At 34.9% G+C, this 25,068-nt stretch overlaps 1 protein-coding gene across 2 annotated transcripts in view; it reads right to left on the bottom strand.

Annotated features, from left to right (window-relative positions):
- The window catches only part of LOC106871508 (mitochondrial Rho GTPase 1), a 94,392-nt gene that overhangs the window by 29,695 nt on the left and 39,629 nt on the right, over positions 1-25,068 (bottom strand). For both annotated transcript variants that reach the window (XM_014918007.3, XM_014918008.3), the window contains exons 3-14: positions 22,470-22,551; positions 20,599-20,642; positions 14,160-14,213; positions 10,974-11,084; positions 10,715-10,765; positions 8,619-8,720; positions 6,328-6,369; positions 5,721-5,777; positions 4,392-4,500; positions 3,083-3,203; positions 2,445-2,529; positions 164-309 (exon numbers count right to left, since the gene is read on the bottom strand). In XM_014918007.3, the coding sequence (XP_014773493.1) occupies positions 164-309; positions 2,445-2,529; positions 3,083-3,203; positions 4,392-4,500; positions 5,721-5,777; positions 6,328-6,369; positions 8,619-8,720; positions 10,715-10,765; positions 10,974-11,084; positions 14,160-14,213; positions 20,599-20,642; positions 22,470-22,551 (1,004 nt within the window). The remainder of the gene's footprint in view (positions 1-163; positions 310-2,444; positions 2,530-3,082; positions 3,204-4,391; positions 4,501-5,720; positions 5,778-6,327; positions 6,370-8,618; positions 8,721-10,714; positions 10,766-10,973; positions 11,085-14,159; positions 14,214-20,598; positions 20,643-22,469; positions 22,552-25,068) is intronic.

The following is a 25,068-nucleotide window of genomic DNA, read 5'->3' as shown; positions in this document are numbered from 1 at the left end:
TCAAAATTATGATGCTGTGATTCTAGGTGTTTCCATTATTTTGTCCAGCCCTTGTATTTCTGGCATTAGACTGCTATAATAATAATAATAACAATAATGTAAATATTAAGATTATTATGATTATAAATATAGAGAAAAACCAAAGGATCTTATAGCTACTTACGTCCACTGAGCAAGATATCCATTTAAATTGATCCAATTTTCACAGTTAGTACACACTGTATTGTTTACATCTGGACCCCAAGGGTTAATAGGACTAGTATTGAATAAATTTTGGATTTCTGTAGCTGATAAGCAGCCATCATTGTCCTAAAAATAAAAAAAAATTTTAAAGAAAAGAAATAAGAAAAAATATTTACCAACATTGATGAAAATTCATTATCGTTAATTATATTAAGTTACTTAAAATAGGAACACCAACCATAACAAATGGACAGGTAACTGAAGTTAGAAATAGATGTAAAGCATATGTGTTTGTATAAACCTACAATAATTGGCATACACATTATTGTATGTGTGAATGTACATCTGAGAGTGATTGCTGTCAAAGAGAACAACTAAAACTTTCTAAGTATTCTTTGAGTATCTGCTTCTTATAAATTAGGTAGTTCTGCAATGACTTCAGACAATTCAAACAAGGGTTTTCATAAACAAAGATGACTGATATTGGTAGTGATTAGAATAACATGCTAAGCTTCAGAGTTTTAATTTAAATCCCTGTTCCTGGAAGACTGCACCAGACTCCAGTATGTTTTGGCATGCTTTCTATGACTGAATGCCCTTCCTAATGCAAACCACTCCAAGACTGTAATGGGTGTTTTATGTGCCACCAGCATGGGTGCCATTTGCGTGATACCGCTATCTGCCATGACTGCAATTTTACTTGGCTTGATGGGTCTTCTTCTCAAGCACGGCATAATGCCAAATGGACTCAGTCATTGCCTCCATGAGGCCCAATGCTTGAAGCATGGCATAATGCCAAATGGTCTCGGTCCTTGCCTCCGTGAGGCCCAATGCTTGAAAGGTGCTTTTGTGTGTCACCAGCACAGGTACCATTTGCATGACACCAATATCTGCCATGACTGTAATTTTACTTGGCTTGATGGGTCTTCTCAAGCACACCATATCACCAAAGGTCTCAGTCACTAGCCATTGCCTGTGAGGCCTAAAGTTTGGAGATCATGCTTCACTACCTCATCCCATGTTTTCTTGGGTCTACCTATACCACAGGTTCCCTCCACAGTTAAGAATTGACATTTCTTTACACAGCTGTCCTTGTCCATATGCACCACATGACCATATCAGAGCATTCATCTCTCTTACACACCACATCTTATACCCAACTTTTCTTTCAAGATGCTTACACTCTATCGAACATGCACACTGATATTGCACATCCAGTGAATCATACTGGCTTCATTTCTTTTAAGTCTACATATGTCCTCAGCTGTCACAGCCCATGTTTCACTGCCAGGTAACATAGCTGTTTGCACACAGGCATCATACAATTTGCCTTTCATTCTGAGAGAGAGGCCCTTTGTTGTCAGCAGAAGCAGGAGCTCTCTAAATTTTGCCCAGCCTATTCTTATTCTGACAGCTACACTCTTGGAACATCCACCTCTGCTACTAACTTGAACTCCTTAATAACGGAAGCTATCTACTACCCATGGCAATTGATGGAGTCTATTTTCTGTACATTTTCGGTGTTTATTGTACCTGTTCATCTACCACACCCAAAAGCTATTTTCCCTGTTAACCATCCTCTGATATTGCAGCACCTTTTATGTGTCCAAAGCTTATACTGGGTGCATCTTACAGAGTTATTACCTACACCTTTTCTACAGATCAAGTAGAGCTATCTATCTGAGGGGGCTTGTGATTTGTATATATATATATTTGTACACACACACACACACACATATATATAGGGTCATCCCATAAATAATGCATATAAATTTAATTATTTGCAAACTGAACCATTCACCTTCTGATGAGACAGCCATAAAATAAATAGATAAAAAAAAATAATGTGACTTTAGTCATTATAAAGTAATACTATTTCAACAAAATTTTTAGATTAAGTAATTTCTCAAATCATGAAAATACTAAATTTTGCTGAGCTTATTTTCAGATGCTGCACAGAGTTTGGTCAAATTTTATGTGAACCTTAATTATCTGATTCAGCAAACTTTTCTTCCATACTTCAGATATCATTAAAATACATTTTTCTCTCTGTAAAGTGGCTGGCATTAGCAAGGACATCCAGCTGTAGAAACCAAGCCAAAACAGACAGCCAAGCTCGGTGTAGTTTCCTGACTTGCCAGTTCCTGTCAAACCATCCGACCCATGCTAGCATGAAAAATGGACATTGAATGATGATGATTAGGAGATTGTTAATATAATGTAAACAATGTGAACTTTTGATGTGTAATACATTAACTAACCTCATCATACTTTTCAAAAATTGCTGTAAGAAATTCATAACCTTGTGGCGTTAATTCTGGCGTTGAACCCTGCGGAACAGGAATCCTTAAAGAAAACAATACATATATTAGTGAAAATAAATTTAGAGAGAGAGATTAATGCACATGAAATATCAAAAGTAGCGAGGGGTAAATTTTACTGGAAATAAAAATACTATGCATACACAATGTTATAAAACTAGACATTTAAAAAAATTTTCTTGTTAATTGTGGTAGGTTGGAACTCATCTGTTTCCAAGCCAAAAGGCAGTTGAGAAATATTTCTTCTTTCATAGGATGCCAGTTTTTGCTAGGTTTGTTTTTGAAATGTTGAAGAAGCACTTGCCAATAACAGGCATGCTCTTTCTCACTGCCTATACAACCAAATACCAACTATACTATTTTACAGTTCAATCAAGTGAACCTCCAAGAGACATGCCTCCTTCCAGTGATTTAGCTTAGTACCAGTTAGGCAATACAAAATGTCAATACACTAACAAGAAGATTGGTACTCATGCAACTTCCACATGACGTTTTAATGCAAAATTTTACAAGTAATTTAATAAAATTTATTCTGTGAACACAACACATTCACTCACACACATGAAAATGTTTATTACTTTGGACACAAGAATTCCTTGGTAAGCATAAGATTATCATCATATCCAAATGTTCTTAGTACAGTCCATGTTGTTTCATGCCGACCTCTTTGTATAAACAATGTGTGAAGAAAAAGGAAACCTAAAAAAATATGAAGAATAAATTCGATAAAATTCAAATTATTTAACCATTAACAAATATTCTTAATCATGCAAGACAAAGCAGTCAGTAAAATATGATGGGAGTGATTCAGTTATTGAAACACACTGAAGACTGCTTTCACTGATTCAAGAGAGGACACATTAAAAACATTGCCTACTGTTTCTGTTACTCTGCAACTTTTAAGGAACTTTCTTTCTGTCTTTGCCAATAAATTGTCTTTCCTGTACTATCATGGCTTGGTGAACATTGAGTCACTAAGCATAGTGTTAGTGACATGTCCGCTTTCCATGATAGCATGGGTTGGATGATTTGACTGAGGACTGGTGAACCAGATGGCTACACCACGCTCCAATCTGATTTGGCAGAGTTTCTACAGCTGGATGCCCTTCCTAATGCCAACCACTCCGAGAGTGTAGTGGGTGCTTTTACATGCCACCGGCACGAAGGCCAGTCAGGCAGTACTGGCAATGGCCACGCTCAAAATGGTGTATTTTACATGCCACCTGCACAGGAGCCAGTCCAGTAGCATTGACAACGATCTCGCTCGAATGTCTTTACACATGCCACTGGCACAAGTGCCAGGAAGGCAACGCTGGGCACAGGTATATATATATATATATATATATATATAAAATTGGAGACGCCACTATAAAAGGTTGCTTAATAAAGAGAATGAATGGCAGAAAGAGAGTCTGCCAAATGTCGACCTAACAGAGGGACCAGCTATCCAAATTGACAGTACCATGGTAAATAAAGCAATTAAGAGTATGAAGACAGGGAAAGCCCCCAGCCCATCAGGAATCGCTGCAGAGATGCTCAAAATATCTGGCAGTGTCGGCTATAGCCTAGTTACCCGTATAGTTAATCAAGTGATACACGAAGAAGTCATACACAATGACTAGTGTAGCAGCACCATAGTCAACTGCTATAAAGGTAAAGGAGACGCTTAAGACACAAACAATTACAGAGGTATCAAGTTGTTGGACCAGGTAATGAAGGTCACTGAGAGGGTCATAGCCCAACTAATTAGGGAGAGAGTCAGCTTAGATGAGGTGCAGTTTAAGATAAGTACCAAGTTTTAAAAACAAAAAGAAAAGTACTAGAGTTAATTTGTTTGACTAAACCCAATGACTGAGACAAGTAAAAAGGTAAAATAGTTTATCAAACCTTTCAATGTTAAAGAATCATTCACAATGCCATCTGTAATGTTTCTCTTGACAATTGCTTTCACGTCTTCCAAAGCTTGCGGATGCAGTGGAGCATTGAAGCATTTTTTCTATATTAATAAGAAGAGAGGTGTTTGAGTGAGTCTATTTGTGAAGAAAATGAACAACAAAATAAATAAAAAAATCGAAGTAATAGAATGTATTCTTACCCTACTTGCTCAAATTTACAAAGTATACTATTAGCTCCAGTTAATTGATGTCTACAGTTTAATTTGGCTATTACAATACCTTAACTATTAGGATCTTTAATTGCACTGTATTTGGTTTTATTACCACAGCAAATTCTGAATTCAATTTGCTGTAATCTGGATAACAGCAATTTCTCTACTTATCCATTGTAAAAACAATTGTTCTCATATGTAAAATATGCAAAAGTCACACTAACAGAGGGGATATTTTAAATATATATTTTGAAAGTACAATATTTTATCTTAATGATACATATAATCTCCATACATAAGTGTTATATACCGTCCCCAACTTCACAAGAGAAGCCACCAGCTTAAAAACCATGTACACAAACAATTTATACACAAATCTGAAGTTGTAGATTACCCCATCCTTGGTAGCATAGTGTTTATAAGATCAAATTTAAAAAACACACACAAATATTGCAATTTTTAATTTAAAAAATAAGAAAATTTAGTCTAAATATTTTTAGTGATATTAATTTAACACTTTTTTTTTACTATAGCAAAGAGGCTTTTAGTTTAGACAACAAAATAAAACCAAATTTCAATCATTACTATTAATCATTATTTCTCTAACATATACAGAAATGTTTACAACAATATTTGAAGAAAAGATGTACAATAGGCGCAGGAGTGACTGTGTGGTAAGTAGCTTGCTTACCAACCACATGGTTCTGGGTTCATTCCTACTGCGTGGCATTTTGGGCAAGTGTCTTCTACTATAGCCTCGGGCTGACCAAAGCCTTGTGAGTGGATTTGGTAGACGGAAACTGAAAGAAGCCCGTCGTATATATATGTATGTGTGTGTATATGTTTGTGTGTCTGCGTTTGTACCCCCCCCCCCCAACATCGCTTGACAACCGAAGCTGGTGTGTTTAGGTCCCCGTAACTTAGCAGTTCGGCAAAAGGGACCAATAGAATAAGTACTAGGCATCCAAAGAATAAGTCCTGGGGGCGATTTGCTCGACTAAAGGCAGTGCTCCAGCATGCCCGCAGTCAAATGACTGAAACAAGTAAAGTAAAGAGTAATAGTTTTTTAAAAAAAACATTATTGTATAATTATAAAAAGCAATGATTACCTGAAAAAGGTTTACTTCACTATCATTAAGTAAACTATCATTATCCATGTCACAGATCTGCAATAGAAAAAATACAATGCATATTAAAGTAAATGCTGGAAAATTTAAGAATAAATGATAGCAATAACATCTTTAGAAATAAATATTAATTCAAAAAAATGAAAATAGTCTCAGAAATTCAATCTATTTTAAAGAAACACAAACACTTGGCAATGTGAAACAAATTATCAATATTAAACACTTTAATATCTAAAATTATGAAACTCATTTTTTTGATGTTATTTGAACCACTGAGATTTTTTATCGTTTTAGTTGTATTTTATCAATTATGATTTCCATTTTTAATTCATATGTTTTCTACAATTTTTGAATATTCAAGTTTGTCCACTGATCATAATATAGTTTTCAATATGATTACCAGGTAATCTCCCACTATATTTAGATTTTGCTAAAAATTTTAGTTCTATTACTCCATTTAATAATCAGTGATCTAAAAAAATTTAATTACTAGTTCTTCCTTAGTATATTTTTCTGACTCATAAGTCTAATATGTTTGTAATAACTGCAACTGGTGAAAATTTATAGAAGGAAAATGAATTCAACCTACCCGGAATAATCTTGTTAAACTCTTTTTACAAGCTGGTGTGAGCTGAAACAAAAATGAAATTTTAAAAATCAAAATGTAAGCATTTCTTTTAAAATATAACAGTACTATTTAGCATTTTAATTAATATATTACAATAATTAATTTAGGTATTTTGTTTGCCCCCCAGGTGAAACCTGAGTGGATCTATGATCAAAGGCATTCGAGCCATTGGCGTCTTGTCTAGGGGCTTTCTAAAACTACATTATGTGTTAGATGATAAGGTTTAATTTGAAGTAAATTTGGGTGTAATTTTTATTCTAACAAATCAAGCAACTGTGTGTAACTTTTCCCCTTTTAGCAACAAAATTAGTTGTGCACATATCTCTAGATGTGGTCTCCCTCTAATTATGACAGTGCAGGTTAGACCTTCAACTGTTAAATTGTTGTTAACTATGGACACTGTTCTTTTATCTGCTCTAAAGAATAATGCAAGTCATTAATTATCCACGATGCATTAACAACATTTTTTCCAATTAACAATAAAATTAGTAGTGTATATATCAGTAGACATGTTTACCTGTAGACTATGGTGCTTATATTAGCTATGGCAAATCTGTTGTGTATAATTTTAGAGAGAATCATAACATATGTCATCAATAGTCACTAATATGCTCAACAGAAACCTGTCAGAAATTTGTTCAATCTTGCCACCAAGACTTCTTGATGTGAGACACATACAAAACCATTAAAAAAATTTTTCAATCCATTTGTAGACATTGCAAAACACTGCTGAAAGCCTTCAATGGATTTCAGCACCTGATACACCTTCAGCCCACAGAAAATGGAGAAACCATGGTTAACATAATAACAATGACCATTTAATGGATGTTTCAAGTTGAAAATTCTGCACCATAATGATTAGCAGGACACTACACCTAGTGACATGCAAGCAACTAATTTTCCTAATAACAGGATGAAAAATTACTAGTGTATTGCAGATAATTAATGGCTAATCCTGAAAGGTACCTAAAGAAAAGATGAACAACAAAAAACAGTCTAATGTTAAGCAAATGAACAAAACAAACTTAAGAGTAAAAGGACTATGTAAAGAAATAGATCTACATTTACTAGTTAACAAACAAGTGTAATATCTTTATGCCTCCAATTGCTAACCCAACAAATAAATATAATAATTATGAGTAGCTTTAATGTTAGTCTACTTATACAGGGACATTCTTAGTGGAGTAAGGCAAGAAAATGTTGTTGGCACCTGGTTAGCTTCATAATGCTAATGTTATTCCAGGTAAAATATTCAATATGGCCATTAACTATATATCCTAAAGAAATAAACAACTGACCAAGTCAGATAATAGCATGGGACAGTGCCAAAGTATACTGAAATGTATCAATTCTTTATGCAAAACTAAGTATATAATTACAATAACACAAACCATATATACAATGTGTGTGTGTGTGTGTGTGTGTGTGTGTATTTGCTTTAACAGTCAACTTGCAAGGAATTTCTTCATATCTTAGTGTAACTGGAAGGAAGTGGGGTAACATTTATGAATCTTAACTTCAATTAAAAAAACATCTGAAAAACAATTGTTGCTGTTGCCATAGATATAACAGAAGTGAATTTAAAAACCTAATCTTCGGTAATGCTAGAACTAATAATAATAAAACAACAAATATACCCTCAAACACAATGTTACTACATCAAGTCTCATTAATAGTATGTAGTCCTTTTGTCCTTTCTTTTTTTAGCTTCTTTTAGCTATTACAGCTAAGGTTATGTTAGAGCACATGGAATTTTAAATATTTATACAATCACTTTTCTTTTTGAAAATTATCTTTTTCCCCCCAGACTAGTAAATTCAGATATTTCCATAGTATTGCATAGTTAAAGCAAGTATTTTCACTGTTGGAGAGTACTTCACTCGCTTCGATTGACTGATTACCTACTCACTTTCAAGTAAGAATTGATCTCATTGTTAGCTAAAAGGAAGAAAGAAAGTAATGTGCTAAGGAGTACATCACAACAGCGTGTGATGTACTATGGTGCACAACACCGTGTGATGTACTCCTAGTCAGTCTAACATCTTAGTAACATAAACATGTCTCCATAAAACTGATTATAAATATAATCATCAAACAATTTTACTACACAGGCAAACAACATAACAAATAACCATCCTGCCTTTAGTTTAAGTTCTATGTTTCTGGCATCACATACACAATTTTTTGTTATATTTTTATGTAAAAATTTATTTTATGTGATGAAAAGAAAGAAACAAAAAAATAATAGTTACCTCTTTCTCTTCAGCATTATACACTGGAGCAGTAGGATGGAGAACAGCCTTTTGAGCATAGTAAAATAATTCACTAATATTTTTCATAGTTTTAGCAGAACACTGCAAATAAAGAAAATATGTTCAAGTATAGAGATGATAATTAAAATAGTTATCTGGAATTAATTACAACAATGCGTTTAAAAAATTTTTCTCATCTTTTCCTTATTTCTTATCTTTCCATGTCATTGAAGCGATTGTGAATGTGATGAAAGGACTTTGGCAAACACAACTGATTAACTAAATGATTAATCAAACAATTGATTAATTGATTGGTTAAATAGCTAACCAACTGATGAATAATACAGGAGTGAAATTAGACCAGTGTATGTGTTTATAACTGGTATAACAACCCTCAAGCCACAACAAAATTTTTGCTCTGAAATTTCCCAATATGTAGAAATTCAGATAAATAAGGTTTACAAGATACTAGGTTTAATAGAACAAAAGGAAACAAGTAGGAGTCCCTTTTCATCAATAATTTGATTACACTTATATTTGGACCCTTCAGTTCACTGCAGCTTCTAAGACAGAGAACTGGTCAAATTAGACTTGCATATAACTATAAAAATTATCATTAACTTCAAAAAGCTAAAGCTACAAGAAACTGAATCTTCACATATATGTCACACTGATAAATCAGAGACAATCAGATAGAAGTATACAGTTATATTTACAACCTATTTATGTCCAGCAACGTGGAAGAAAAGGTATAGATGAAACTGCAAGCTGCCCTACTCCATTATAGGAAAGGGTTGGGGTTAGAATTGTAGATTCATAGATCTTAACTATGAATCAAGTAAGTAAATTGAATCTGACAAGACTAAAGCAAAAACTAGTTACTACCAGAATATCAATTTCTTTATGTCTTTGTCTACAAAAAAAATCTAGTTACTACAATATGGAAAGACTTTTAATATATTTTTAATGCCTGTCAAATATAACCAGCAGAAAACAAAATTTGGGCATGATTATTTGTCCACTATTTGAGTCAATAAATTACTTTGATCATGAATATAGGGTTCTATAACAATCAGAGAAGGTGAACATACACAATATGTAGAAAAGAAATAGTTAGGAGCTCTGCATTGGATACTAAATTTAAACTATGGGTGCACAATAGATACAGTGAGATCAGGGGCATGTTGATAGAGAAGAATAATGCTGTATGCACAAGAGTGCTTAGCATTAAGAGGACCCATGAAATACACTTCTTCAAATGCTTGGAAGGCACTCTAGAAGTTGTTGACAAGTGTTACTGAATGAGAATGGAATGGAGAAAGTTCAGGGAGCTATAACCTCTGCTGGCAAGTTTGTAAGAAATGCAACAAGTGCAAATGATGGAGAGAAATGAAGTGAGTATGTTTTGTCAGAGGTATAATGTACACAGAGAAATAAGCTAAAAACGAAAACTGATTTCAAGAGGAATCAGAAAGCTGAATAATGAAGAGCCAGGTGATACAAGAGGAAAAAAAATATGTCGAAGAGGAAAACTGAAGAGAACATAGGACAAAATGGTGAAAGCTTAGCTCAAGAGATTGAATGTCAAGATTCGTCCAACTCATGTAAACATGAAAAAAAAAGTAGATACTGATATTTCAAATGTTTAAGTCAGCTCTGGAGTTGAAAGAATTAAGTAAATTCATTATAAACTACTGATATAAACATAAAGCAAATTGGTTTTCACCAAAATAACTTGTTTGTTATCAGAAGACAAAAAAAATGTTATAGCTCATAAACTTTTGAAAATCTAGGGAAAAAAACCCCATTTAATCCTTTAGCATTTAAACCAGCCATATCCAGCCTAAATATTCTACCTGTTTTATGTTCAATTTGGCCAGATTCAGCCTATCACACATGCACTACAATGTCATCCTAAAGATAAACAATCACATCATTGAAATCTCAGAGCTATGAGACAATGTATGATTCATTCAAAACATTTGAATAAATAAGCATTACATTTAAAAGAGTAATTTGAATGTTAAAGGGTTAAACATGATCAACATATAGATACAACAAGAACTAAAATGAAAATCAGATAAGTAGTTGCTTACCTCAATACAAGTTTCTATCTCAGCAAAATCATTCATGATAGGTAATATACCCTGGAAAAGAAATAAAACAATAAGCTTGGAAGAGATTTCATGGGAGAAACTACAATGAAGTACTAGAAAAATGAAAACTGATAATTTTCTTCAGCTTTTTGAGATGCATTATAGATAAAGTTAGCTACTAACATTAACCAATGGTGCACAGAAATATCTTACATCAAAAATGTAAACAAAAAGAGTCAAACATAAGACATGAAATTACCTCCATATTAGTGTATTCCATGAGATCAACTTTATTTCCAACTAAAATAATCGGTGTTTTATGACTGTCTCCTAATATGTTTCTAATATATGGTAACCAGTGGTTTGTGATCTGTATAAGAAAGCAATAAAAATGAAAAAGTAAAAAAACAAAAACAATCTTAATAGTGACACACACACACCTGAATACATACATAACAGAAATATATTATTTTTCCCTTTAAAATATTTATAATACATTCAACAACAGGAACAGGATTTTAATCTTATAATAAATACTTGCTGAGACATCATTAGTGCAAAGTTTATGTCAAACCATCAAAAGTAAATGGAATGTGATTAAATAATTCAACTATCAGGCTGAGTAAAAAGTAAGCAACGTTTTGAAACATGAAATTCATCACAATATATTTCAACAATGCAGAAATTTTATTCATCAAAGTAAATACCATTACAATCAACACAGTTTTGCCAATGAGATACAAGTTTGTTTATTCCAGTAACATGAAAATATGGAATTCTGGTGCTGATGAACTCTTTGAACACACTTTCAGCATCAGTTTGAATTTTCAAACTCCTTCTCTGACAGGAAACCATCAAGGTGCTTGAAAAAGTGGTAGTTGGTAGGAGAAAGGTCTGGGGAATAAGCTGGACTCAACTTCTGGAGAGTCATTAGTGAAACATGTGGTCGAGCATTGTCATGAAGAATGATAGGCCCCCTTCTGTTGACCAGTCTGAGATGAAGGAATAGCAGTTTTTCATTCATTTTGGCAATTTCATGGCAATATGTTTCTACAGTAATGATTTTTCCAGGTTTTAAAAAGTTATAGTGTATGTTTGGTAGCAGTACACCACCAAACATTCACTATAACCTTCTTTTTGAAGAGCTCAGGTTTAGGGAAGGTTTCCTCCAGTGCTTCATTTTGGTCCAAACACTGCGAAGAATGCTTTTCATTATTGTACAGAATCTGCTTTTCATCACAAGTTACAATATGGTCGAGAAATGGATCAGTCTGGTTATGGAGAAGAAGCGACGAGCAAATTTCATATCTGTACATTTTCTGATATTTTTCAAATCATGTGGTATCCATTTGTCGGACATTTTCTGATCGCATGCAAATATTGGCAGGCAGTTTTCTGGCTAACTTGAAGTTCTTTTGTCAGTTCTCGAGTGGTTTTACGTGGATATTTCTCAATGACGGTCTTCAATTGACCATCATCAAGTGACAGATGGGCGTCCACTATGCTCACAATCTTCAAGGCTCAGGTTTCCACTGCGAAATCGATTAAACCATTTTCGAGCTGACCACTCATTGGTCATTTCCTCACCAAACGTTTCACTGATATTGCAAGCAGTTTCAGCTGCTTTACATCCTTTTTTGAAGTTGAATAGCAAAACTGATTGAATATCGCGCTTTGACAGTTCTATTTCAGATGATTGTAATAACAGTGAAAAAAATATCAATGTTAATTTATTGATGCATTTGAGCAAGTCTATGTCTGTATTAGAAGATTGCAAAACAAAAATGTTTTTAAAAATTCAAGACTCTGTAAAAGTTCAGTACAAATTCTTCATGGTTCAAAATGTTGTTTACTTTTTACTCAACCTGATAGAATGTAAACACAAACAAATCATCCTTGAAGGTAAATTATCTACAGAAAAGTGTACAGATTTCATCATGGACTCTTTCAAATACTTTTACATTCTTTTATTCTTTTATTTGTTTCAGTCATTTGACTGTGATCATGCTGGGGCACTGCCTTTTAGTCAAACAAATCAATCCCAGGACTTATTCTTTGTAAGCTTAGTACTTATTCTTTCAGTCTCTTTTGTCAAACAGCTAAGTTACAGGGACATAAACATACCAATGTTGGTTGTCAAGCAGTGATGGGGGAGACAGACAGATACACACACACACAACAGGCTTCTTTCAGTTTCCATCTACTAAATCCACTCACAAGGCTTTGGTTGGCCTGAGGCTATAGTGGAAGGTACTAGCCCAAGGTGCCATGCAGTGGGACTGAACCTAGAACCCTTTGGTTGGGAAGCAAGCTTCTTACCACACTGCTACACCTGTGCCTATATCATTATAAAATTACAACACAGAAAGTTGAATTAAATCAATGATTTCTGTTGACTAATCAGCAGAGGTATATAGATTACTGGTTAGGTTCACCCAATATATTTCAAATACTTATAATGATAAAATCAAAGTCTACTTATAAACCATTTGGTTATTCAGAATCTTAAGATTTTAAATAAAAAGATTATTTTAGCATGGCCATACATGTTTTTCGTGGAAGACTGAAACAAACATCACATTGATGGTGATGTTCATTTACAATCACATGACATCAAGTCAGGGGTACACACACACACATTATCATCATCATCATTTAATGTCCATTTTCCATGCTAGCATGGGTTACACAGTTTGACGGGAGCTGGTAAACCGGAGAACTGCATCAGGCTCCAGTTTGCTTTGGCCTGGTTTCTATGGCTGGATACCCTTCCTAATGCCAGCTACTCTACAGAGTGTACTGGATGTCTTTTATATGTCACTGACCATGACTACGATTTCATACATACACAACAGGCTTCTTTCAGTTTCTTTCTATCAAATCCACTCACAAGGCTTTGACTGGTCAAGGCTATAGTAGAAGCCACTAACCCAAAGTGCCACACAGTGAAACTGAACCAGAGACTGCATGGTTGGGAAGCAAGCTTCTTAACCACACTGCTATGCCTACATCTAACTTATGAAACAAAAAACATTTACAAAACTAGATGTTCTGCCTTCTGTTAAATCACTTGGTCATGAAGTAAGAAAAGTGCTCAGTTATTGCTTGTTCATCAGAGTTATGTAATATGATTAGCTTGGAGACAATGCAAAGTCAGCAACAGAATTTGATGTCTTGAAAGTCAATATTTTATATATGACCAACGAGTAGTCTGTGACTGGATAAGTTATGAGATTCTGTAACTTGGATTATTTGTCAGTGAAGCAAAAATTAGATAATAAAAAAAATTGTTTAAAATAATAGCACAACAGTTTGTTAGGATATAAATATAAGTTAAGCCATATCAAGTTAACATTTATAAGCAAACATCAATGCAAGAAAATGATTGGTTATTTGAACAGCCAATACCACTCATGAAATAGATTAAAAAAAGATAAATACTTACTCTTTCTATAGTATCTTCATCTTCTACTGAATAAACAATACAGACAACATTTGCCTGAAACCACAAAAGAGTTGCAATGAGATTACTTTAATGAGTTGAATTTGCAGTAAGAGTAAGATGAAAGGAAAAAACCTAAATGTCTTAAGTTCACATAAGTGTCAAAGTCTTAAGTTCACATTTGAAAAATAAGTCATATAATGAATTTTACCTTGAGTGATTTACCAGAGAATCAAGAATGGCAGAGACACACATTCTTACTTAAATTAATGACCGATACTATATTTTTTCTATTTTATTATTTTTTTCATCCAAAAATAGGATAGTCAAATGATTGACAAAGCTCTATTCACCTCAACACTAAAATCACAAGCCAACAATCAATGATGCTTCCTCTTTGTCTATAATGCAGCTACTATAATGGTTTCTACTTGTCTCAATTAGAAAGTTATAGACCATGTTTGACAAAGACTACCTAAAATTCCTTTTTCCTTTTCATATGTCACCACTCTTGTGCTTTATGCCTAAACCCGCAAAACAGCTCAAATCCTTCTGACAGACCCATATCATCATCATCATCATCATCATGTAGCATCTGCCTTCCATGCTGGCATGGGTTAGACGGTCTGACCTGAGCCAGTAAGGCCAGGGGCCGCACCAGCCTCCATTGTCTATTCTGGCATGGTTTCTACAGCTGGATGCCCTTCCTAACACTAACCACTCCAGAATGTACTGGATGCATTTTATGTGGTACCAGCACCAGAATCTTCTGGAATTGACTCCTCATGCATATTTTTGTTACAAGCATTAACTTACACATGTTCAAATTGAACATTAATGACACCAATTCAATTTGTCTGGAATGGCCGACAAAGATTCTCCCAATAATTTTTTAAATGCTTGCATAGATAGGATTAAAAATTTTTTTTTAAATTTATATATTTGCCAACTGTAAGAGCAATTTTGTTTCTATGGTTAGGTAATCCTCTTGCTGAAAACCATTTAGGCATGAAATATGAGTGAAAGTTATTGTCAGACAGACAGACTGTGGCAATCAGAGTTACATGTTTTTGTCTAAGGAGTAATAATGACTATAAGCTTTTATGGCTTTATTTATAAATAACAGAGATAGAAAAAAAATATCAGCACAACACTTCATCAATAAGTCAACACAAAATCATTTTAGCAGGGTGACATTAATGTTGTAATGCACCAGCTGTTTAGGTATCATCATTGATCTGAAGCACACAACTGCTTTGCATTTTTTGATCATGGTTGAAGGACAGTTAACAAAAGGGTTTTTATTGTATCCAGTTAATCAACCAGTTTATCGACTTTGGTTTTTCTTTATATGTAATACATCATGATAAAAAAAAAAAGGACTTAGTTTTAAGATGCTGCTTGTTAGAGCCAAATGATTCATAAATTTGTTGGCAAATCAAGTAAGAAATTATAATGAGTGAGAGAGATGTTGAAAGAGATATAGATTGGGAAAGGGAGAAAAATATTTCTAGCTTTATGAAAGCATATAAAATTATAATTTATATAAATCTATATATGAAATTCCACCTATCTAGATCAATTTGTAACTTCATTTTTTCCTTTTAACGATACCAATCTTACTTGATTATCTAGGTTATAAATCTCATAATTATGGTAAAAGTAGAAACCATGCCAAAACAGATAATGGAGCCTGGTGAAGCCCCCAGCTTTACCAGCTCCTGTCAAACTATCCAGACCATGCCAGCATGGAAAACAGACATTAAATTATGATGATGACATTGATGATGATGTATGTAAGGTGGCAAGCTGGCAGAATCATTAGCATGCTAAGTAAAATGCTTAGTCCATCTTAACATAAAGAGTTCAAATTCCACAAAGGTCGACTTTGCCTTTCATGTCAATATAATAAGTACCAGTTGAGCACTGGGGTTGATATAATCAACTTATCCTGTCCCACAAAATTGCTGGCCTTGTGCCAACATTTGAAGCCAATATTAATGTTATATGCAAGGTGATGAGCTAGCAGAATCGTTAGCATGACAAGCAAAATGCTTAGCAGCATTTTATCTGTCTTCACATTCTGAGTTCAAATTCCACCAAGGTAAACATTGCCTTTCATCCTTTTGGAGTCAATAAAATAAGTACTAGTTGAATACTGGGGTCAATGCAATCGATTTACTTCATCCCATGAAATTGCTGGCTTTGGTGCCAAAATTTGAAACCAATATAAATGTTGTATGTAAAAATTCTTGCAAGAACTCGCTACAATACTCCAGAGTGTCAGAATGCTCCACTTGAAAATGACTGATCCGTAAGGACACTAGTAGTAAGGACCCACAGTCTTTCTGAAGGGTGTGCACATGTGCTGCATGATCTCATCATCATCATCATCATCATTGTCATTTAACGTCTGCTTTCCATGCTGGCATGGGTTGGATGGTTTGACTGGAGACTGGCAAACCAGAAGGCTGTACCAGGCTCCAATCTGATCTGGCAAAGTTTCTACAGCTAGATGCCCTTCCTAACGCCAACCACTCCCAGAGTGTAGTGGGTGCTTTTTATGTGTCGCTAGTATGAGGGCCAGTCAGGTGGTACTGTCATCAACCATGCTTGAATGGTGCATTTTACATGCCACTGGCATGAGGGCCAGTCAGGCAGCACTGGCAACGATCACACTCGAATGGTACTTTTAAACATACCACTTGCACTGGTGCCAATCAGGTGGTACTGTCATCAGCCATGACATCAATTTCACTTGCCTCAACAGGTCTTCACAAGCACGGTTTATTGCCTAATGATTGAAGGGTACTCTTAAATGGGCTGCTTATGTTGCACTGGCATAGGCCATGGTTATGGTCTCACTTGGCTTGCCGAGTCTTCTCAGGCACAGCACATCTGCAGAGGTCTCGGTCATTTGTCATTGTCTCTGAAATTTGCTCAGGCTATTCTTATTCTAGCAGTTACACTCTCAGAGGATCCACCCCAGCTACTGACTTGGTCACCTAGGTAACGGAAGCTATCAACTACTTCTAGTTTTTACCCCTGGAATGTGACGGAAGCTGTTTTGTGCACATTTTCAGTGTTTATTGCTCCTGAGCATTTGCCACACACAAAAACAATCTTCCCAGTTAGCCTTCCTTTGATATTGCTGCACCTCTTATGTATCTTTAGTTTACACTGGGTACATCTTATGGAGTTTCTTCCTACACCTTTTCTACAAATCAAGCAGGGCCATCTACCTGCAGGGATTTGTGGTTTGTCTGCCTTCCTACTTATTAAGAATTTGGTTTTTGGTAGGTTGACTTTGAGGCCCTTTGATTCTAGACCTTGCTTCCACACTTAAAGGTTCTCCTCTAGTTCTGATATTGACTCAGCTATTAGAGCAAGGTCATCAGCATAGAGAAGCTCCAAGGGGCATCCTGTCTTGAATTCTTCTGTTATTGCCTGGAGGACTATGATGAATAAGAGGGGGAAGAGGACTGATCCTAGGTGGACCCCTACCCGAAATTCTTCATTGTTCTTGTTGCCAACTCTCACCTTACTGATAGCATCCCTGTACATGGCTTGTACAGCTCTCACTAACCATTCATTTATTTCTAGTTTCCTCATTGACCATCAGATAAGGGATAGGGGGACCCTGTCAAAGGCTTTCTCCATGTCAATGAAAGCTAGGTACAGAGATTTATCTTTGGCTAGGTATTTCATCTGCAGCTGTCTTACCAGAAATATAGCATCACTGGTGCTTTTCCTTGGCACAAACCCAAACTGCATCTCATCTAAACTAACTCTCTCCCTAATTAGTTGGGCTATAACCCTCTCCATGACTTTCAATACCTGATCCAATAACTTGATACCTCTGTAATTATTTGTATTTAATGCATCACTTTTACCTTTGTAGTAGTTGACTACGGTGCTACTACACCAGTCATTGGGTATGACTCCTTCATGTATCACCTGATTGACTATATGGGTGATTAGACTATAGCTGACACCGCCAGGTATTTTAAGCATCTCTGCAGTGATTCCTGATGGGCCAGGGGTTTTCCCTGTCTTCATACTCTTAATTGCTTTATCTACCAAGGTACTGTCAATTCGGATAGCTGAATCATAAACTGTAATTTCTAGAAGTTTCAGATTTTGAGAAGTCACACGAGTTAGGAGCTTGTGACAACCATATTTTATTCAGAAACATCAATGATGGAAATGAGATTACTCAACAAAGGAATGCAAAAGCTGACAAGTTATTTCTAAAAAGTAACTGTCATGGTGCCCCCTACCTCCTACCAAATTCTAAACTATTAGAAGAATGTCCATGATGTTTGATATTTCTGTCATTTAAGAAATTTTCAGTTATTGAAGACATGTTTTTGTATCTACACAGATGCCTTTCATAATGCCACTAACTCAAATGTTGGATTTAGTAAACAATTATAATTATAAAATAGTATAACTTGTTTGAGGGTGTATATGCTAGTTACAGTGTGTTTAATCCATATTAAGGGATGTGTTTAGATTTGTTCAATTGTTCTTTTAATGTTTGTTTTGCCATACTGGTATGGCTTGGATGAAAACTTATTTGATGTAGGATTTTATACCCAGATGCCATTTTCCAAGTAAGAGATTCTTTTTATTTCACAGGTCATAGAAAGTGCAGAATGATGAGTTACGTCAACAAAGAATTTAAACCTCATTCACCATTTTGCTGAAGGAAAGCTATAGAGTGTCAACATTCACACACGCACCTAAATATACAACAGATTTACTATAGCTTCCCTCAACCATATTAACTCACAAGGCATTGGTTAGCCTGGAGCTATAGTAGATTATAGGCAGGTACTGCACAGTGGGACTGAACTTGAAACCAAATGGTTGCAAAGAGAACTTCTTAACCACACAGTCTTGCCTGTGCCTTTATACAGACATGCACACACCATAGGCTGATTGTGAAGGTGTGATGCAAGAACTATGAAATCTTGCATACATTCATTTCAACTCTTCTTATTAATAACAGCTTTGTTTGTTTCCAAGTAAACTAACATCAAAGAAAACTTCAAAACTAGTCTTCACTTGAAAAATGGACAAAATCTGGCAGTGAGGTGTTATCAAGTACCTTCAGAAAAGAGCTTTAGCCTCCAGGGACATTCATGCTAACATGATTGTTACAATAGGGGATGACACTCAAGCTTCATCCACTGTGCAAAAGTGGGCAGCAGTATTTAGGAAGAGAAGGGAGAATACTGAAAATGACCCAAGGTCTGGATGTCCTGCAACTGGTTTTTGTTAGGTTGACTCTGAGGCCCTTTGATTCTAGACCTTGCTTCCACACCTGAAACTTCTCCTCTAGTTCTGATAGTGACTCAGCTATTAGAGCAAGGTCATCAGCATAGAGGAGCTCCCAGATGACAGGCAGTTGATCATGAATCCAATAGTCAATGCCATAAGCATATCCCGTGAGACAGTTGAGAATATTCTGCACAATGAATTTGGCATAACAAAGGTTTCTGACACATGATCAAAACCACAACAGGCTGATCACATCACAGGAAAATTTGACATTGTTTGGGACAGATCATCTGGTTTCCTTGAACGCTTCCTAACCCAGGATCAGTGTTAGGTTCATTACTTTGAATCAAAAACAGAGACAATCCAAGCAGTGGAAACATTCCCCCTCACCTGCTCCAAAGAAGACCAATGTCATCTCATCCTCAAGGAAGGTGATGGCCTCAGTTTTGAGGATGCTAAAAGCATTGTGTTTATTGAAGATCTTCAAAAAGGCTACTGCATCAATGGAGTGTATAATGCTAACTTGCTGAGGCAGTTACGAAAGGCTATCAAGACCAAATGTCCAGGAAAACTGACAAATAGGGTCTTGTTTCATCTGGACACTGGTCCAGCACACAAGTCCTTGCTTTCAGTGGCTGCTATGCATGTCTGGTTGATTACCCTCCCTAATCTCCTGATTTGGCCCTATTTGACTATCATATGCTTCTCCAACATGAGACAACACTTGGCTGGGAACCTGTATCTGCTGTTTTTGACTTTTTTGATGAACAGGATGAAAGATTCTTCATCAATGGGATCCAACACCGATGGAAGAAGTGAGAGGACAGCAAGGGCAATTATGTTGAAAAATAACCTCATCTGGTTGCATTCCATGAGAGAATCTTAGTCAGCCTATGAACTTTTCAACTAACTAACTCTCTCTCTCTCTCTCTCTGCATTTGTTCTTTTAATGTTTGTTTTTCCGTGCTGGTATGGCTTGGATGAAAACATATTTGGTCTAGGATTTTATGCCCAGGTGTGTGTGTGCATACATATTTTCAATACAATATTTATGTGGTGTATTTACTGAATGCTGTGGTACAATGATTCTATTAACTTTTACTTTCATAATAATTTAAGGCTGAAAAAAGAAAGAAAAATGAATAAATGATAATACCTTTTGTATTTCATTACATAGAGCATTTTCATCTTGTTCTTGAGCTGCAAAAGTAAAATCAGAATTAAAATGATGGAACAAAGCTGTATATAGACACATGGAGACAATAGAATAGTAATATTTGAAATTTATTTATATTTCTATCCTTTCCAATTCAAGCTAGTATGGTCATGATGACAATAATGCAATTCTAGAGTATAATTAATGCTACATTATAGTTAATGTATTTCTATGTTAATCTTTTACTTGTTTCAGACTGCAGCCATACTGGGGTATCACCTTGAAGTAATTTAGTCAATTAAATGACCCCAGGACTTCTTTTTTTTAAACCTGGTACTTATTCTATCGGTCTCTTTTACCAAGCCACTAAGTTACAGAGATGTAAACACATCAACAGCAGCTGACAAGAAGTAATGGTGGAGGACAAACACAGACACAAAGACACACACACAGAGCTAGCTAGCTATATATATATATATATATATATATATATACAGACACACACATACACACATTGATTTCTTTCAATTTCCATCTACCAAATCCACTCACAAGATTTTACTCGGCTCAAGGTTATAGTAGACGACATTTGTCCAAGGTGTCCTGCAATGAGACTGAACCTGGAACCTGTTGTACTTTTTTTTAATAACTAGAAAGAAGAAATATTCATTAGGGTAATGCATATCTGCAAAATAAGGCTTTGAGGAGACAATTGGTTCTTCAAACATTTGTTATCTTATAGCTTGATTCTTCTAATTTCAATCACTCTATCATTAATAAGATTCAATACAGCAAGCATGTATTTCATGCATGTAAGTAATGAAAAAGTACTCCAAGCAGATTGCATAAATTTACTTTGTGGTTTCACCACACCTTAACAAAGCTGGACTTAGGCAGCTCAGAGGAAGTAAGACTGAAAAAACTTGATATATACTAGATTGTGGGGGAGGACATCAAATACAAATCAAAGACAAAAATGAAAATTCTAATGGGAGTTCTTGTAAATTCTAATTGAGTTCAATCATGAGTCTGATAGTATAACGAATTAACTACCACTCTTCAGCTTGTGGTTTCAATCTTCACCTTCTTACATATTTATTAACAATATACAGAAGATTTAGGTGCAGTGGATATTAATTAATAATGGAGAGAAAACTAAACTATTGCGTTAAACTGTCTGGTTTATCCTTAACCCTTTAGAATTCAGATTTCTCTATCAAATGTAATGCTTATTTATTCATATTGTTTTGAATTAATCATGCAGCTTGTGGCTTCAAGATTTTAATGGTGTGTTTGCATAATTTTAGAAAGACATTGTAGGATGGGTGTGAGAGGTTGGATCTGGTCCATTTTAATATAAAACAAGTAGAATATTTGGGCAGATGTGGCCAGATTAAATGCTAAAAGGTTAATGACCTTTAACATTTTCCTTGCTGTACAAGAATATATAGAAAAGAAAAGTATTAAAAAGCAATGCTATGTAGTTTTGAAGAGGATTGAAAGTATTTTATGCAATATTCTGACAGGAAATGAAATGTAACCAAAAATGCTTCAATTATAATTGAACCAGCTAAAAAGGCACTTTATTTTATTTTGATAATTTTATTAAAAATCCTCAATATTAAATATTCATTTTTCCAAGGTGGTATGAATTAGATTAATCTGCAGCACAATAGTACAATTTGGTTACTACATCTGGTCATCAATAACACCAACCATCCAATCAAAGATAAATGACCAAAAAATGAATTTCTAAAGTACAGGTGTTACATACTTTAAAAAAGAAATTCTAAGACTATTAGGAAACAAAAAAATGTATATGGTCAAAGGACATTCTTATGGAAGTTATTTGATTATATAAAGTCTTTTACCTGAAAAGTCAACTATGTGAGTGGGAACCCGTTCTGGTGTAACATCAGCAGGAATAGTAATCTCCTCTGCTTTTGCTGGCACCTACAGAAAAATTCCAAGAACTAGTCAACAAATCTCAACCCAAGTAGAAAATAAAAGGAAGTATTTTTTCCCCTAAATCAATTGTTTTTAGCAATAAACATAAACATGAAAAGAATCAAAAGCGGACGAGAAAACTTCAAACAATATACAACATGGAAACTGATTTAAGTAATCAAATTAGATATTATTTATGAATACTTGATAAAAAGATTCTTTATAGGAGTTAGCAATGAAACATGATATGAAATGAACATTTTTCTTTTGTTCATTTGTTTTTACATCCATTACACAATGATCTTCTTTCAATTTACATTTACCAAATTCATTCACAAGGCTTTGATCAGCTTTGGACATCATCATCATCATCATCGTTTAATGTCTGCTTTCCATGCTGGCATGGGTAGACGATTTGACTGAGGACTGGCGAGCCAGATGGCTGCACCAGGCTCCAATCTGATCTGGCAGAGTTTCTACAGCTGGATGCCCTTCCTAACACCAACCACTCCGAGAGTGTAGTGGGTGGTTTTACGTGCCACTAGCACGAGAGCCAGTCAGGTGGTACTGGCAACGGCCACGCTCAAATGGTGTTTTTTATGTGCCACATGCACAGGAGCCAGTCCAGCGACACTGGCAACGACCTTGCTCGAATGTTGTCTTCCACATGCCAGTAAGGCGATGCTGGTAATGACCACGCTCAAATGGTGCTTTTTACATGCCACTGGCACAGGAGCCAATCAGCGGCCCTGGCAATGATCACGCTCGGATGGTGCTCTTAGTGCTCCACTAGCATGGATGCCAGTCAAGCGGCGCTAATGGGACTGAACCTAAAATTATATGGTGAAGAAGCAAACTTCTCAACCACACCACTAAGCCCACACCTTAATGTTTTAAAACAATCATTGTTAATAAACAATTATTTTTAGTATCTATAATCATAATCATACAGTGATAACAACTACAGCTGTCCCTTAAGGTTATGATGCCAATCATTTTTTTGCGAAATATTGTAATAACATTCCATGTATCAATCTCTCCTTTTTTACTGGAGAAAGAGCCTGAGCCTGAAATGTCAGTAGTTTCCTTTCCACATGGCAATTAAGCTTATTTTTAATAAACTACAATTTCTTTTGGATTACTTTTTGTTGATACATAACCATACTGGATTCCTCTGATTCTGGATTTTACCTTATGATTAATGACATGGAGAAGATGGGCAGTTTTGTTGTTGTTTAACTGCATCTCTGGTTGAATAGAATTATGGCACAAAGGCAGTTAAATGGATAACTAGGTGCAATCCAGATATAACACACCCTTCTGACATAAATATATGGATGCAGTTTTTAACCCTTTTCATACCAACCACCTGAAACTGCCATTGGTTCAATGATACAAATTCCCAGTTTTAAAGAGATCTAAATTAAAACCTTCCATCATAATTTTATGTTAATCTATGTTTCAAACATCTGCTTAATAAAGACAGTTATTTTATTAAATCCTTAATTATTTCCAAAATTAATTGAAACAAGGGCAGCATATTTCAACAGAAATATGGTAACAAAAGGGTTAATAACTTATAATTACTTATAATAATGATAAATTTCCAATACAAAACATTTGTTTACGTGAAGAGGACATTTTTAAATACAGTCATTTTAAATGTAGGGCATTTTTAAATATAATCATACAGAGTATTTTTTTTAATATAATCATTTGTTAAATTATGATTTTCTTTTAAAGGTTATACTCTTTAATTTAATTCTTCCCATTAATTATGGTATCATATCTACTTGGTTGAAGAAGATTCAATAATATATTTAGATAGAAAACTGAATATACTCTTGTTGTTAGCTGAACCTTTATTTCTTGGATTCAACCACTTAGAAAGGCATTGACAAAATTGTCTCTTTTCTCATCTCTGAGGAAACTTGTAAAATATGTGATGTGATTGAAAAAAATTATTCAAAATTTGTTTTATACTTTTAAGTCATTCAAAATTAAACAGTGGAAATAATTTTTCTCATATATATAAGATGATTAGATGATTCCCTTTCATAGTATTGTCAAACAAGAATAAAAACATCACATACTGTTGAGAAAACATTATACTGCAAAATATCATAGTTTCACCATCATCATTTTACAGCACTTTAACATCCAGTTTTCCATGCTTGCATGAGTTAGACAGAATTTAGTGAGGCAATTTTCTATAGCCAGATATCCTTCCTGTTGCTAACTTTCACCTGTTTCTGAGCAAGGTGATATTTCCCCTTTCACAGAAGATTAAAAACAAATGATAAAGTTTGTATGACAATGACACCCGTTTACAACTCTCGCGCAATATTAAAATAAAGAAACACAAACACAATATTCACCCACACTTACAATGCACTCACACACAACAGACTTCTTTCAGATTCTGTCTATCAAATCCATGCACACAGCTTTGGGCAGCCCAAGGTGACAGTAGAAGGCACTTACCCAAGATGATGTGCAGTGGAACTGAACTCAAAACATGGT

Source organism: Octopus bimaculoides, chromosome 1 (genome assembly GCF_046866305.1).
Source record: "Octopus bimaculoides isolate indiv1 chromosome 1, ASM4686630v1, whole genome shotgun sequence".
In the NCBI taxonomy this organism is placed as follows: domain Eukaryota; kingdom Metazoa; phylum Mollusca; class Cephalopoda; order Octopoda; family Octopodidae; genus Octopus; species Octopus bimaculoides.
This window is presented reverse-complemented; position numbering and strand designations above follow the sequence as displayed.